Genomic DNA, 14075 nt, shown 5'->3' with positions numbered 1-14075 from the left:
CCTTTTTACCAACACCCCCCACCACCACCACCTCCGCGCCCCTTAGGAAAGGAGCCTGGTGGGGGAACCAAGAGTTTGGATTGCAAAATCGAGGAGAGTGCTGAAACGCCTGCTCTAGAGGACTCCTCGTTGTCCCCCGTAGACACTCAGCAACATTCCTGGCAGGTTTCCACCGACATCGAGAACACTGAAAGGTAAGTGGGAAGTTACCCGAAATAGACTGCCAATCCTTCTTCACTTAATGCTTTTGGGGGCTACAGAGAGTCAAGATTTTCACTTTCAGAGTCAGCAACAGAACTCTCAAAACTGAGTCAAGGGGGGCGAAGGGGTCCAAACCCCAATGGAACTGTGCAGAACCTCCAATGGAGGCAGGCTCCGGGCCGTGCTTATCCCGCTCCCCACATTGTGTCTCCATGGAAATGAAACAGTGCTCCTTGGAAAAGGGGAAAGTTGGATCTACATATCATCACAGCTCACCCAGTGGGCTGGGCCCCCAAATCGTGCCAAGATGCCTCCCGTAGATCCTTGGACTTCAGACCTATGGAATGGCCTGCTCAGCTGCCAGTCAGGTCAGGGGCTGAGCACTCTGTCTAGTTCACAGCCGGCTTTTTCTCAGGACTCCCTTGGCTTCTTCTCCCAAAATGTAGCTGATGGCCCCTTAGTGGTCAAAGCGAGTTAATGCATGCGTCTTAGCCAGCAGTTGCTCACTGCCAGAAAGGGAGTGTCTTTCTTGGGAAGAAGAGATTCTACAGAGATTCTATTTCACGTGAGGAAAGGGTGCAGTGATAATATAATAATAAGTGTCGTGTCTCATCTGGATGCTAAAAATGCCATCTGTGAGGCAGAAAGACAAGGTCCTTATTTATTGGCCTTCACATTGATACCTTGTCCTTTGCCACTCATGTCCCCAGCACTGACACAAATCAGCTGAATGAAGGCTGGGCATTCCACTGAGTGCTGGGGCGGGGGGGAGTCATTGACAAGATAATGAACATTTTATTTTTTTATTTTTAGAAATGTAACATACAATGGCATTTATAGCCATTGTGGTTCTACTTTCAGATTGTAATATAATTCTAAAGCTAATTACCGAATTTCTGTGTTTATAGAAAATTGAAGCATGTGGTAATTATGTGCTATTAATAAAACTTGGATTCTGTATAAGCTTGGAAATCCAACAATTCAAACAATAAAGCTGCTTGGCACAGTTTTCTAGAACTATACACAAATGATGAGGGAGTGATTTATCTTAATTTATAAAATGGAAAATGCTTTGCTCTGTTCCTGAGAGAAATCTGTGCCAGAGCACTGTGGTCAGGGCAGAATCCATCAGCAAAGCCTTTTCCCTTTTCGGAAGCCTTGCATAGAAACTATAGCCAAGCCCTGTGTGCTACAGAAAGCAAGCGATGGTTGGCAATGAGAATAGGAGAGTATAGCCCACAGGGCTGGCCGTGTTTCAGTTCTCCCTGAAAACCCAGAGATCAGGTTGAAGGAGATGGGAATGACTGAGAGAAGTTGGTATGTAGACTTGTCTGGGACGGTGACTTCCTCGGTTCTCCTATTTCTCTGCCCTAATAGATTAGTGGCTCTCAAACTGGGCTGTGCATTAAAATCACCAGGACTTTTACAAAACATTGATGACTAAGCCCCACTGTTAACCAACCAAATTAGGCTCTGATGAAGTAGAGCTCAGGTATAGTACTACTCACCCGCAGCAGCCAAGGCTGAGAATTGGTGCTCTCCAAGGAGACTTCACCACAGCCTCACATATTGTATTACTAACCCTTTCCCACGTGTGCCTGCCCACCACCCACCCATCCCATCTGCCCTTGAGAATCTTACAGGAAAACAGAAGGTGCCCCATACACTTCTGGATGTGTTAGCCCTGGTGAATGCTTAACATTCGTGTTACACCAAATTCCAATCATGATGAAAAGAGACAACAGCGAGTGAACCTACACAGCTACAACAGCTGTCTGGCCATCACCCAGCCTCACCTTTGCCCGGGGTAACCCCATTATTCTCATTGTGTGTCCTTCACCTCCCATTGGAAGTCTGAAGTACTGTCCTTCCCCCATCCCAGCCAGTCCAACTAATGGCGGAGTGAGGGCTCCTACAGCAGAATGCCCTCGGAAATGTTTGCCAGAGTGCTTCTCTTTCCTCCCAGAGCCAACCTATCTCAGTTTTCTTTTTCTTATAAAAGAAAAATAGATTCAATATTTGCCTGTTGCAAACAGAGCTAGTACAAGCTAAGCACAGACTCTTGTCCTTTAGTTGTCTCAGAGAACAGACTACTTGAGATTGCATTTCAAAAATTTACAGCTGACGGTTTTCCCCTTTTGTCAATTTTACAGAGACATGCGAGAAATGAAAAACCTTTTAAGCAAACTCAGGGAAACTATGCCTTTACCATTGAAAAATCAAGGTGAGTCATGTCATTTCTTTTTGAGGCAGAGGATGTTTTTTAACATGAGAACCTTGGGACTTGTTTCTAGAGAAATTAAAGCAAGCTTTTTTTTTTCTCACACAAACAACAGGAAGCACTGAGCATACAATTGTCTTTCCTCAAAAAATATGAAAAGGAGGAGAGAATCACTCAGGTGAACACAGTTTTGCCTGAGCATAGCCCAGATATACCCTGACCTCCAAACAGATGCCTCCTCCGCTGGCCGTCTCGGTCAGGAGCATTTCTCTATCGCTGAGCTGTGGGAAGAACCGTACCAAGTATGGCAAACACAAAAGGACAGGAGACTAGGTAGGCCCTTGCCTTTAAGAAATGTACAACCTATTGGAGGAGACTTAAAAATACTTCCAAAGGAAGATCTTTGCCAATCTAGACATTTAATTATCTGAAGAAGTAATTGTAATAATGAATATAGAGAAATTATAGTGTTCCACTATGATTCCTCACCCAACTAGGACAGGGTCTCCATTCCACCAGCAATTCTCGGCCCCCATTTGGATGTCCTGTAATTCAACTGAATTCTGACACTACTATTTGGATATAAAATCAGATCCCACAGCCTGACCTGTGGTGGCGCAGTGGATAAAGCGTCGACCTGGAATGCTGAGGTCGCTGGTTCGGAACCTGCACTTGTCTGGTCATGGCACATATGGGAGTTGATGCTTCCTGCTCCTCCCTTCTCTCTCTCTCCTCTCTAAAATGAATCAATAAAAAAAAAAAAAAATCATGCCTGACCTGTGGTGGCGCAGTGGATAAAACGTCGACCTGGAAATGCTGAGGTCGCCGGTTCAAAACCCTGGGCTTGCCTGGTCAAGGCACATATGGGAGTTGATGCTTCCAGCTCCTCCCCCCTTCTCTCTCTCTCTGTCTCTCTCTCTTCCTCTCTCTATCCTCTCTAAAAATGAATAAATAAATAAAAAATAAAAAAGAATATTTAAAAAAAAAAAAAATCAGATCCCACAAGTTAAGGGCTCTGCCTTAAAAACTGTACCCTGCCCCCTCCCCCACACATTTCAGACACCAATGGCAATTCCAGGGTTGTCACCTATGCTTCTGACCAACTGGCTATAGATTGGAGGTTCCAGTGACCTCCTTCATGGATTTGATTAATGTGCTAGAGTTGCTAGAGTGACTCACAGAACTCAGAAAAGTTTCACTTACAAGATCATTGGTTTATTACAAAAGGACATAGTTCAGCACTAGCCAGGTAGACAAGACGCATAGGACAAGGGGTAGGGAAAGGGCATAGAGCTTCCGTCTCTTTCCAAGTATGCCGTTCTCCCCAAATCTGCATGTGTTCACCAATCCGGAAGCTCACAGAACTCCATCCTTTTGAGTTTTTATGGAGGCTTAATTACAGGCATGATTAATGCAATCATTGGTCTTCAATTATTGAAGTTAATCTCCAGCCTCTCTCCTCTCCCAGGATGTCCAGGTGTGAGACTAAAAGGTTCCAAACCTTTAATTACAAGGTTGGTCCCCCTGACAACTAGCCCCCATAACAAAAGACACCTTTATAATTCCCATCACTTAGGAAATTTCAAGGGTTTTAGGAGGAAGACCAAATATATATTTATTATAAATCACAATATTACAGATACTACCCTAAATGCTGTAGATTATTAACTATTTTAACTTATTGAATCTAATATCTTTGAGATAAATGCTACTAGTGTTTCCCAATTGACAGGAAACTGAGACACAGAGAGGTTAACTAACTTGATCAAGGTCACATAGGCTATACATGTTTTTTTAAATCTGCACCCAGCTTTGCAGCTCCAGGCTCTGAAGCTCTGTGCAAAGGACTAATAATAAGCATTTTCACTAAGCATACATGGCTGGAGCAGCCTTAAGTGAACCATCAGCTTCAGAAAGTGATACAGAGAGTACAGGGAAAAGATTTTTAGAGGCAAGAGACTCTGGTGTTTCCCCTGAGCAGAGCCTGGGCAGAGGCGAGCACAGGGTGCTGCCTGCCTCTGAGCAGGACGGGAGGGGAGTTGGCAGCAGAGCCAGAGCACTTCTTGGCTCAAGGAGCAATGTGGCAGAAGGTGGAGAGGTGGAAGTGAGAACACCAGACGAAGAAGCCGAGGAGTAGTGTGGCCTGAGCCGCATGGGGTGGAGGAGGGTGTCAGAAAATAAGAGGCGGGGTGTACCGTGTGTCAGCTAACTCGAAGCACCCCCTAAAGAGCCTGATGACCAAGGCTAACTGGCTTGAACCATTGGTGCAGTGTTTTGGCGACCTTGTGGTCAGTTTTATGAAAGTCTTAGTGTTTTACCATAACACGTGACCACAGGATGCAAGTTTGTTGCTAGACATAAGCATGGTGGTTGGAAACAGGGACCTTCGGTTTGAACACTGGCTCTGCCAGTTACTAGGGTTTTTTTTGTTTTGTTTTTTTTCTGAAGCTGGAAACGGGGAGGCAGTCAGACAGACTCCCGCATGCGCCCGACCAGGATCCACCCGGCACGCCCACCAGGGGGCAATGCTCTGCCCATCCAGGGCGTCGCTCTGTTGCCACTCTAGTGCCTGAGACAGAGGCCATGGAGCCATCCCCAGCGCCCGGGGCCATCTTTGCTCCAATGGAGCCTTGGCTGCGGGAGGGGAAGAGAGAGACAGAGAGGAAGGAGGGGGGGAGGGGTGGAGAAGCAGATGGGCGCTTCTCCTGTGTGCCCTGGCCGGGAATCGAACCAGGACTTCTGCACGCCAGGCCAACGCTCTACCACTGAGCCAACCGGCCAGGGCGCCACTTACCAGTTTTATGACCCAGAACAAGTTGTTTAACTTCTGGAAATTTCCATTTCCTCACCCCTGAAAAAGAGATAATAACATCATTTAGTTCAAAGAATTTTCGTGAGGATTAAATGATGCAATTTATGTCATATACCTGTTACCGACCTTACAGAGAGCAAACATTCAACAGAGGCTTTCTTATATTATTGTTGCTATTGTTGTTGTAATTATTGTTGTAATTATTATTTATTGTCTGGCCCACCCAACTCAGCTCAGGAAGATTCTAAGTCACCATCCATAAGAATGACCCTTGCTACCACTGATGACATGTAGTGTCCATGGAAGGTTGATCTTCAATATGCAATTCATAACATTGATCCCCAGGACTTTGGGTTTGGGGTTCATGTCTGAAGCTATCTATCCTCAGCTGCCTAATGTTTTTTGTGGGGGTTTTTTTTGTTGTTGTTGTTGTTGTTGTATTTTTCTGAAGCTTGAAACGGGGAGAGACGGTCAGACAGACTCCCGCATGCGCCCGACCGGGATCCACCTGGCACGCCCACCAGGGGCGACGCTCTGCCCACCAGGGGGCGATGCTCTGCCCCGACCAGAGCCACTCTAGCGCCTGGGGCAGAGGCCAAGGAGCCATCCCCAGCACCTGGGCCATCTTTGCTCCAATGGAGCCTCGCTGGCTAATGTTTTTGCAAGTCTACCCCATCAACAGCACATGGGCCTCTTGCTGTACCTCACCTGCAGCTGCCCAGTGCTTCAGTCTGAACTTCATGTATGCCATATAGCTTCTATTCTAAACCAAATGATTCAACACGTTCCGTCTACATTTAGTGAAAAGTCCTCCAACAGCTTTTGATCCAGGCCTAAATGAAAAAACAGAAATTTAATTTTAGTTATTAGGACATTTTTATAATCATAAAAAGTATCACATAAATATTTTTGTGTAACTTTGTCTTACTTTTACAAACAGAAAATTAATTTGATTTTAAAGATAATAATAATAATTACAGATTGATAGTGTGAGTAAAAGCATGAATAAAAAGAAAATAGTCTTCCAAATCAATGATACCCAGGACTTGAACCCTGACTCAAGTTAGGTATGTAAAAGGAAAAGGCTAGTAGAAGCAAGACTTCTTTTTTTTTTCTTTTTCTTTTTTTGTATTTTTCTGAGGTTGGCAACGGGGAAGTAGTCAGACTCCCACATGCGCCGACCGGGATGCACTCGGCCCACCCACCAGGAGGCAGTGCTCTGCCCCTCTGGGGCGTCGCACTGTTGCATCCAGAGCCATTCTAGCGCCTGAGGCAGAGGCCACAGAGCCATCCTCAGTGCCCGGGACAACTTTGCTCCAATGGAGCCTTGGCTGCAGGAGGGGAAGAGAGAGACAGAGAGGAAGGAGAGGGGGAGGGGTGGAGAAGCAGATGGGCGCTTCTCCTGTGTGCCCTGGCCGGGAATCGAACCTGGGACTTCTGCATGCCAGGCCGACGCTTTATCACTGAGCCAACCGGCCAGGGCCTGAAGCAAGACTTCTTCAGGGGGGAAGTGATGCAGTAGAATTTTAAAATAATAAAAAAATAAAATAAATTGAGGAGATATCTTGTGGGTAATTCAAGATTTTTTTCTTGGGGGAGAAATGGGAAGTCTTAGCATGTGAAAACAACATCTCTGTTCTCTGCACATTGATGGGCACTCACAGCATGATGTCACTGTGAGCTGACTAGTGCAGAAAGGGGAGTGTGAGTCTGGACAAGGCTCTAGAAGGCCTGAGGGAAGGAGAGCCAGTCTCTGGAGGTGGGAACAGTTTTTTGCATATGCTTATGGCGCCACTGTAATGAACAAATCAGCGAGCTTCCTCTCCCTATTCTGAGCTAGACCACAGAGACGTCCCCATAACGTTCCTGGAATTCTTTCCCAGGTGATTTGTTTATTCTACAGGTCCAGGTTAATATCTGCAGGAAATGGTCTGGGGTGAAATGTACGCAAGTTTAGTCCAATTCTTTTCTGTAGGACCTTATGGTAAAAACAATACTAAATGGATGAAAACTACTATGGAAAGACACCTGTTTACTTTCTGGCTTTTTATTTTCTTTCTTTCCTTATTCCATTTATGTGTGTGTTAGAAACAGAGAGAAAAAAGGTGAGAGATGCTGCTACTCTTAGTCCCCTTTTGTCCTTCCTCAAACCCTGACCCTGTGAGAATCCTGCCAGGCAAGCACTGAAGGAGCCTACCCTGAAATGCCCAGCTCTCAGCGCCGGGCTTCATCCTAGTCCTCAAATCAGAAGTGGTTCTGCATTTATCTTAGCTTTTAAAGACTTCATTAGATCAAAGCTTGAGTTAACAACAGTTTACTTCAAATTGATTTTCAGTGGCAAATAAAAGAAGATGGGCAGAGCAGGAATTTAAATGGTTAGTGCTTACATCTTCCTTTTAGACAGGGCCTCCCCCCACCCCAACCCTTCCAGTCTGAGACTGGAGACAAAGACGTGCACAAAAAAAGAGTGAGCTGCCCTTGTTCAGCCAGACAATGTCCAGACCTCCTGGCTCTCGGCCCACTGTTCTCTCCACTGCTTCAGTGCCTCTCCTGTCCTACATTCTGGGTCACTGGCAGTGCTGTAGGGAGCTTCATTAATTATGACAGTCTTGCTGTGTCAAATGGATTACAAATGGGACCACCTGTGGAGAACCAACAAGGTTACTGACAAAAGCTAAGAGGAGATTGGAAAGTGAAGGGCAAGTATCTTCTAAATGCACCTTGTAATCAGACAGAACAAATTGGGAGAAATAAATTCAGCCTGAAAGACTGTTTCACCTTTTCGAAAATTCTGACTTAATGAATGCTGGAGGTGGGTTAATATATGCACTCTTGCCTAGAAGTTGGTTGTTGATATCATGCATTAGAGTAAGTCTGAAATAGATCAGTTAGGAATCGAATCTGTTCTAGAATGTGGATAGTCCTACTCGAGATTAAAATGAGTCTGGAACAATTCCCCAGACTCAGACCCCTGATCCACTCTCATCTGGATCCCCGTATCCAGAACCAGCCTAACTATGTCAGGCAGGAGTTCACTGTCTGGCTGAAGAACACTGGGCAATCATGCCACCTGCTAGCCTAGAGATGAACCTTGTAGGTCCTTCCCTGAGGGCCTCATAGAAACTTTCTGTGCTTCAAGTTGGTTGCTGAATGTTATTCCAGGCAGTTGTACTGGTAGCCCCATGTCCTTTGTAATCTGTGCAAACTTTTGTCCAGGATTCAGTGTGACATATGTAATCCTTCTCCCTCCTCCAGTCTGATGCACACATCACTGATCACCCATGAGTTTCTTAATGCATTACTCTGATTCAGTTGAGCCCATACTTGCCTGCCCGTTGTCCACTAAAGGAAGAACAAGCTTCTCACCCTAGCATCTGATGTCCCCACCACCATCCAACATGTGATGGGCACTGATGGTGTATCCAGTGATATACTAGGTGATGGGGATGTCTCTCCCATTAGAGGCTCTCCATCTCAACAGAACAGATCAGATGAGAATTTCCTGAGATGTTTTTTAAATGACATATGCCTCCAGTCACAAAAATTGTGATGGGGTCTTCACAGTAGGCCGTGTGAATTCTGGAAACACACACATACACACACACATATAACTGGAAAGACCAAGAAAGTAGTGCTTAGAATATAACAATGCCATAGACACAGCTTGCTACAAGTGCATATTGCATTCTCACCTAGCCAAATTTGAAGGGAGAAACCAATATTGAGAATTAGTTTTTTAAAGTATGTGAGCTGAAATTTCTTGGAATGAATCAGAGTTAGACAAAGAGAGAGATGGGAAAAAAAGACAGTCTAAGCAGGAGATCCTGGATATTTGAAGACATGTGGGGAGATGAAAGAGTAGGGCATTTTGGTGAACTACAAGCACTTCGTTAATTGGGAAAGTGGTTAGAAAAGAGGCTTGAGAAACTAGAGATACAGGTGGGTCTATATCATTAAGGTCCCTGTAAGCCATGTTAAGAGGTTTGGACTTGATCCTGAAGCCATTGGATGGATTTAGTTAGGAGACAGGTGTTATAATTCAAGATAAAAATGCTTAAGACCTGACCTAAAGCCAGGGGGTTGGAGAAAAGGGTACAACCACTCAGATGGGCTACACAAGGGAGAAGGTAGAATCAAGGATGTGATCCAAGTTCAGGCTTGGAAAACACAGTGAATGATGGTGTCATTCACTAAGTGAGAGGGAGCGAGGAGGAGTGGCAGAGAGAGAGAGGACAACTGAAGTTTTGGACACGGGGAACTCCAAGAGCAATTCTCAGTGGTTGAGAGCGGATGTATAAGTCTTATGCCAAGGTGAAACATGTAAACTGGGAGCACTGGGAATACAGATTTAAACATCATCAACAAAATGATCATTGGAGCCTGGAGAGTGGTTGAGACCACTCAAGAGAATGTGCTAGAGAAGAGCCCTGGAGAACCAAAATGGAAGGTCCGGGGGGAAAGGAGCAGTTTACAAGGGGGACGGAGGAGGAATTGCGAAGAGCTGTATGAACTACATCAAAGGAAATTCCAGGGTCGTTAAGCTGGATAAGAACTGAATGGGTCTACAGGAGTTAGCAACCAGATCGTCACTGGTGATGTTGGCAGAAGTGGCTTACTAGGGATTTGGGGACTGGAACCCAGTTAAGGAGGGTTGAGGCGTGAGTGGGAGATGGAGGGCTGGGGTACCAGGGGGAACTGGATGAAGACTTTTATGAAGAGTCACCGACAGGGTAGTAGGAAGACAGGGTTGGCAGCAGGTAATGTGCCAAGGGCTGAGACATTTGTTCATCAAAGGAATGGAAGCATGAAGGAATGCAGAAGTGTGGAGACATCAGAAAAGATTGCAGGAAAACAAAAAATGCTTAAGCTAATCTTGAGGAAGCGGTTGGCATTTCCCTGGAAAAAGAAATGGTGCATATAAAGGCAGGGAGGCGGGGGAGTTATGGCCATATTTAGATAATTGTTAGTAGTTCTATTCTATATTATCCTGTCCTTTATATACCCTTCATTCCAACCAGGCTGGATGGTTTATTTGGACCCAAATTCAGGCTGCCTTTGTTCACATTGCTCTCTCCATCTGGAACTTCACCAAATGCCCCGAAGTCCTCCTCTTTCCTTGTGGCCCACTATGAATACTAAGACCTCTGTAGACATGAAGGTCTTCTTCCTTGTCCTCCACTTAAGAGTAACTTCCCCCTTGGAATTGTATTTGTATCTCCCTGCGGCATTGCTATTGAAGCCTCATAGTTACTCAAGGCAAGATCCCTGAGTCCAAGGACCATCATTCTAGTAGGATCCACCTATACCTGATACAGAGCCTTGCACCTAGCAGGCCATTGGCTAATGCAGTGATTCTGTACGTGTGCTCTCAGGACCAGCAGCATCAGCAGGTCTGGGAACTTACAAGATACTCAAATTCTCTGGTCCCTCCATATACCTAGTCATTCAGAACCTCCAGAGGTGAAGCCAGCAAGCTCAGACGATGCTTTGAAACTAATGTTTGAGAACTGCTGGGTTAGCTAAATGTCTCCTTTTTAATTTCTTTTTTTCTGGCATAGAAATTTACTGTTCTAAGTACTTCTTTTGGCTTTATCTGAGAACATCGCTCTAAAGTCAGTTTATTTGAAAACTTCTCATTTTTATGTCTTCTTATTTCTTGTCATATCAATTATGTAAGATATCCTTTATTAGCAAAGGAAATTTGAGCAGTAGAGACATGGTATCATTGTACCTTGGGGGACTCCAGTGTCCCCAGCTTGAGCAGCATCCAAGAATCAGACACTGAATGACTGAGGTTTGAACTAACTGATGACTGAATTTCCTACTCTCCTTTTCTTTCACTTTCTCCTATGCTTTCCTTCTTTTCTTTCCTTTCTCACTTTTTATATTCACATTTAAAACTGCCCTAGGTTACAGTTTTCTTGGAGAAAAGATGCTACAAAGGTCTCTAACATTTCCAATAAAAATCAAAGATGCCCCAACAAGGTCAGATGGAGCAGCCCAGAAAGCTTAGAATGAGTGGTGAAATGGTCTGTTTGCTCACATTCTTTTGGCAATCCATCACTTCAGAGACAGGATTTCAATCAATGTGGAAAGACACCTTTCTTTAGAATTTAATTCCCTCTGACAGTTCCAGGGTTATTACTGCTCCGTGAGTCTCAGCACGTCTTGCAGGTGTCAGCCTCCTCTGGTGTGGAGGGCTGCTCTGTGTGTCTGCCAAGAACTTTTGAGCTTCTGTGTCACCTCAGCCCTTGGTGATAATCAGACAGGCTCTGGGCTGGCCAAAGGTGTCACCAGTGCTCAACAAAGATTCCTCTAACAGACAATCATTCTTAATAAGCAGCCTGCTCTTTGCTTAACATCCTACACTTTCTCATCAATCCTAATACTTCCTATTCACTTATGAGTGCTCTATATATGCTTATGTGCGTGCATGGATAGCATGCACAAGTGAATATATATATATAAAAAGAAGACTGAGGAAAGAGAATTTTGGTAGTGCAAAAGGTTTCTGCCTCACTGTAATAAATGCACAGATACAAGGGTCATTCTTTTTTATTTATTCAATTACAGTTTACATTCAGTATTATTTTCTTATAGCTTCTGATGCACAGCAAAGCAGCCGGAAAATCATGTACGTCAGGGTGGTCCCCCACTGCCTTAAGCAGCCACCTGGTCCTATACATAGTTACCACGGTATCATTGACTATATTCCCTATGCTGCGCTTTATACCTCTGTGACTATTCTGTAACTACCAACTTGTACTGCTTAACCTCTTTACCCTTTTCACCCAGTTCCCCAACACCCGGCCCCTCTGACACAAATCTCATATCTGTGTGTAATACCTGCGTGCTCTTAATACATAAAAAAGAGAGACTGGGAGCAAATACACCAGCACTCCATACACACACCACAGCATCCACATGCACACTTTCTTTGTAAATACACCATTTTGTAAATACACACATTTCCTCATGTGGTGAGAACCATGCACATCAGAATTGCATTTTCTAATATATAAATACCAGTTAGGTTACTCCTCAAATCTCTTATATGATTGAAAACAATGGAAGGATATATGGGAACTCAGGAAATAGCTCTTCTAAGTTTTAAAGAAATAGAAGTATGAAGATTTTCTTCCCTATAAATATCTTCGTGGTTTTGGTGATTCTGTTCTAAGGAAGCACTGAATTCCAGATGAACTTGAATTTCAGGAAGTATGGTCAGTATCCAAAGAGATGTTGAAAGGTAAAATTCTTTACCCTTCAGAATCTGCTATATCTTTACCATATCCAGTTCGGTTAACCATTGTGGTGGTTAAAGAAGCAAGGTCCCAAAAATGATGAGAAAGTGAGTTATCTCTCTGTTGCAAATATACCGTGAGTCATATCTAAGACATTTTCCTGAGAAATCAGGCTCGTGTATACTATCTGACATTGCTTTCAATGTCTCAACTCTTTAGGGCAAGTTTATTTATTTTTATCTTTTAATTTTTTAATGTTTTGATTGAATTTATAGGGTGGCAATCATTAATAAAATTATAATTCTATAAAATATCATCTGTAGATTATATTGTGTGTTCACCACCCCAAGTCAAGACTCCTTTCATCACCATTTATCTCCCTTTAACCTCTTCTACCTCCTTGAGACAAGCTGAATTATAAAAGAGAGCTTTCCTATTTTTCAGGTCTCAAAATTGTTAACATACAAAGTATAGTCTATTGCTTGTCACTATGGAAAGAACAAAGAGAGTCCTTTTTTTCTCCATGTTAGCAGAATGTGAGCTTTGAGAGAGGATTTTTACCTGTGAGACTGGGAGAGTGGATTGTGTTTGAAAATTTTGATGTGCCCAGCTGGGGCGCCTGTTTTCTTCCCTGGCTCCACCTTGCCACTCCAGTTCCCTCTAAATGTATAACACAGTATATACCATTCCAGGGAACACTGTCAACCTGCTGGATTACTTAAAAGTACAACACATGGGAACCTTTGGGGATGAGGAGGAAAGGCCTGGGCATTTGGATGACACAATTTACATAAGAGGACTGGAAAGCCAGGATTCTTTGTTCTTCACTGTTTCCCGAGTGTCTAGGCTCAGTAATCACTGACAACCAACCCTCATCTACAAACCAGTTTTATTGAGGTGGGCCACATTCTTCACTTTATCCGTTGCTTCTTCTAACTCCCAATTCTGGGCTTTTTCCTCAGGGTCTGTCTGGTCCAAATTAGGATGAAGAAAGAAGGGAAGCCCTCAGTTCTGCTCTGGGAGGGCAGTGCCACCTATCCTAGCAGATTTTAGGTGCTCAACAGTTGCCAAAACCAGCCAGTCATGTGGTTGACCGTAGCTTCAGTCTGACCATGTTCTAGCACTGTCCCGGTTGGCAATGAACGCTTATTTCTTTGTGGTCCTTCTCAGGCCTCTGGGTCCCACACTGGCAAGTTCTGCTCATCAGAATCTTTCTACCCACCCTCTCTTGACTGCACTATTTCCTCAAAACCCAGCCCTTTCAGCTGGATTTGGTTTACGGGCTTATTTCCTCCTCTGTTTGTCATCATGCTAAACTTTTCAAACCAAACTTTATGAATTCAACAGCTGGCAATCCTTTTGCTATAGAAAGTTCTGGAAAACCCCTGAACAAGGAAAGCTGAAACTTCTTCCTGAGGCATGAAGTAGGTGAACGGAGGCCAGGCCATGGTCCTCCATAAAGGGGACCCCTATTTACTCACTGCTTCCTCTCTGCTAAGCACCAAAGTAGCTGCTCAATCTAAATGTTTCTCAGAGATTATTTCATTTAGTCCTTATTTAAGTAATGTTAAACCCTATTTTACAGATGGGGAAGTGG

The 14075-nt window shown here is 44.2% G+C and overlaps 1 protein-coding gene across 2 annotated transcripts in view; it reads left to right on the top strand.

Moving 5' to 3' along the window:
* The window catches only part of RGS7BP (regulator of G protein signaling 7 binding protein), a 113459-nt gene that overhangs the window by 94567 nt on the left and 4817 nt on the right, over positions 1-14075 (top strand). For both annotated transcript variants that reach the window (XM_066242503.1, XM_066242512.1), the window contains 2 exons: positions 47-194; positions 2355-2425. In XM_066242503.1, coding sequence (XP_066098600.1) covers positions 47-194; positions 2355-2425 — 219 coding nt within the window. The remainder of the gene's footprint in view (positions 1-46; positions 195-2354; positions 2426-14075) is intronic.

This window comes from Saccopteryx bilineata, chromosome 1 (genome assembly GCF_036850765.1).
Source record: "Saccopteryx bilineata isolate mSacBil1 chromosome 1, mSacBil1_pri_phased_curated, whole genome shotgun sequence".
NCBI lineage: Eukaryota > Metazoa > Chordata > Mammalia > Chiroptera > Emballonuridae > Saccopteryx > Saccopteryx bilineata.
This window is presented reverse-complemented; position numbering and strand designations above follow the sequence as displayed.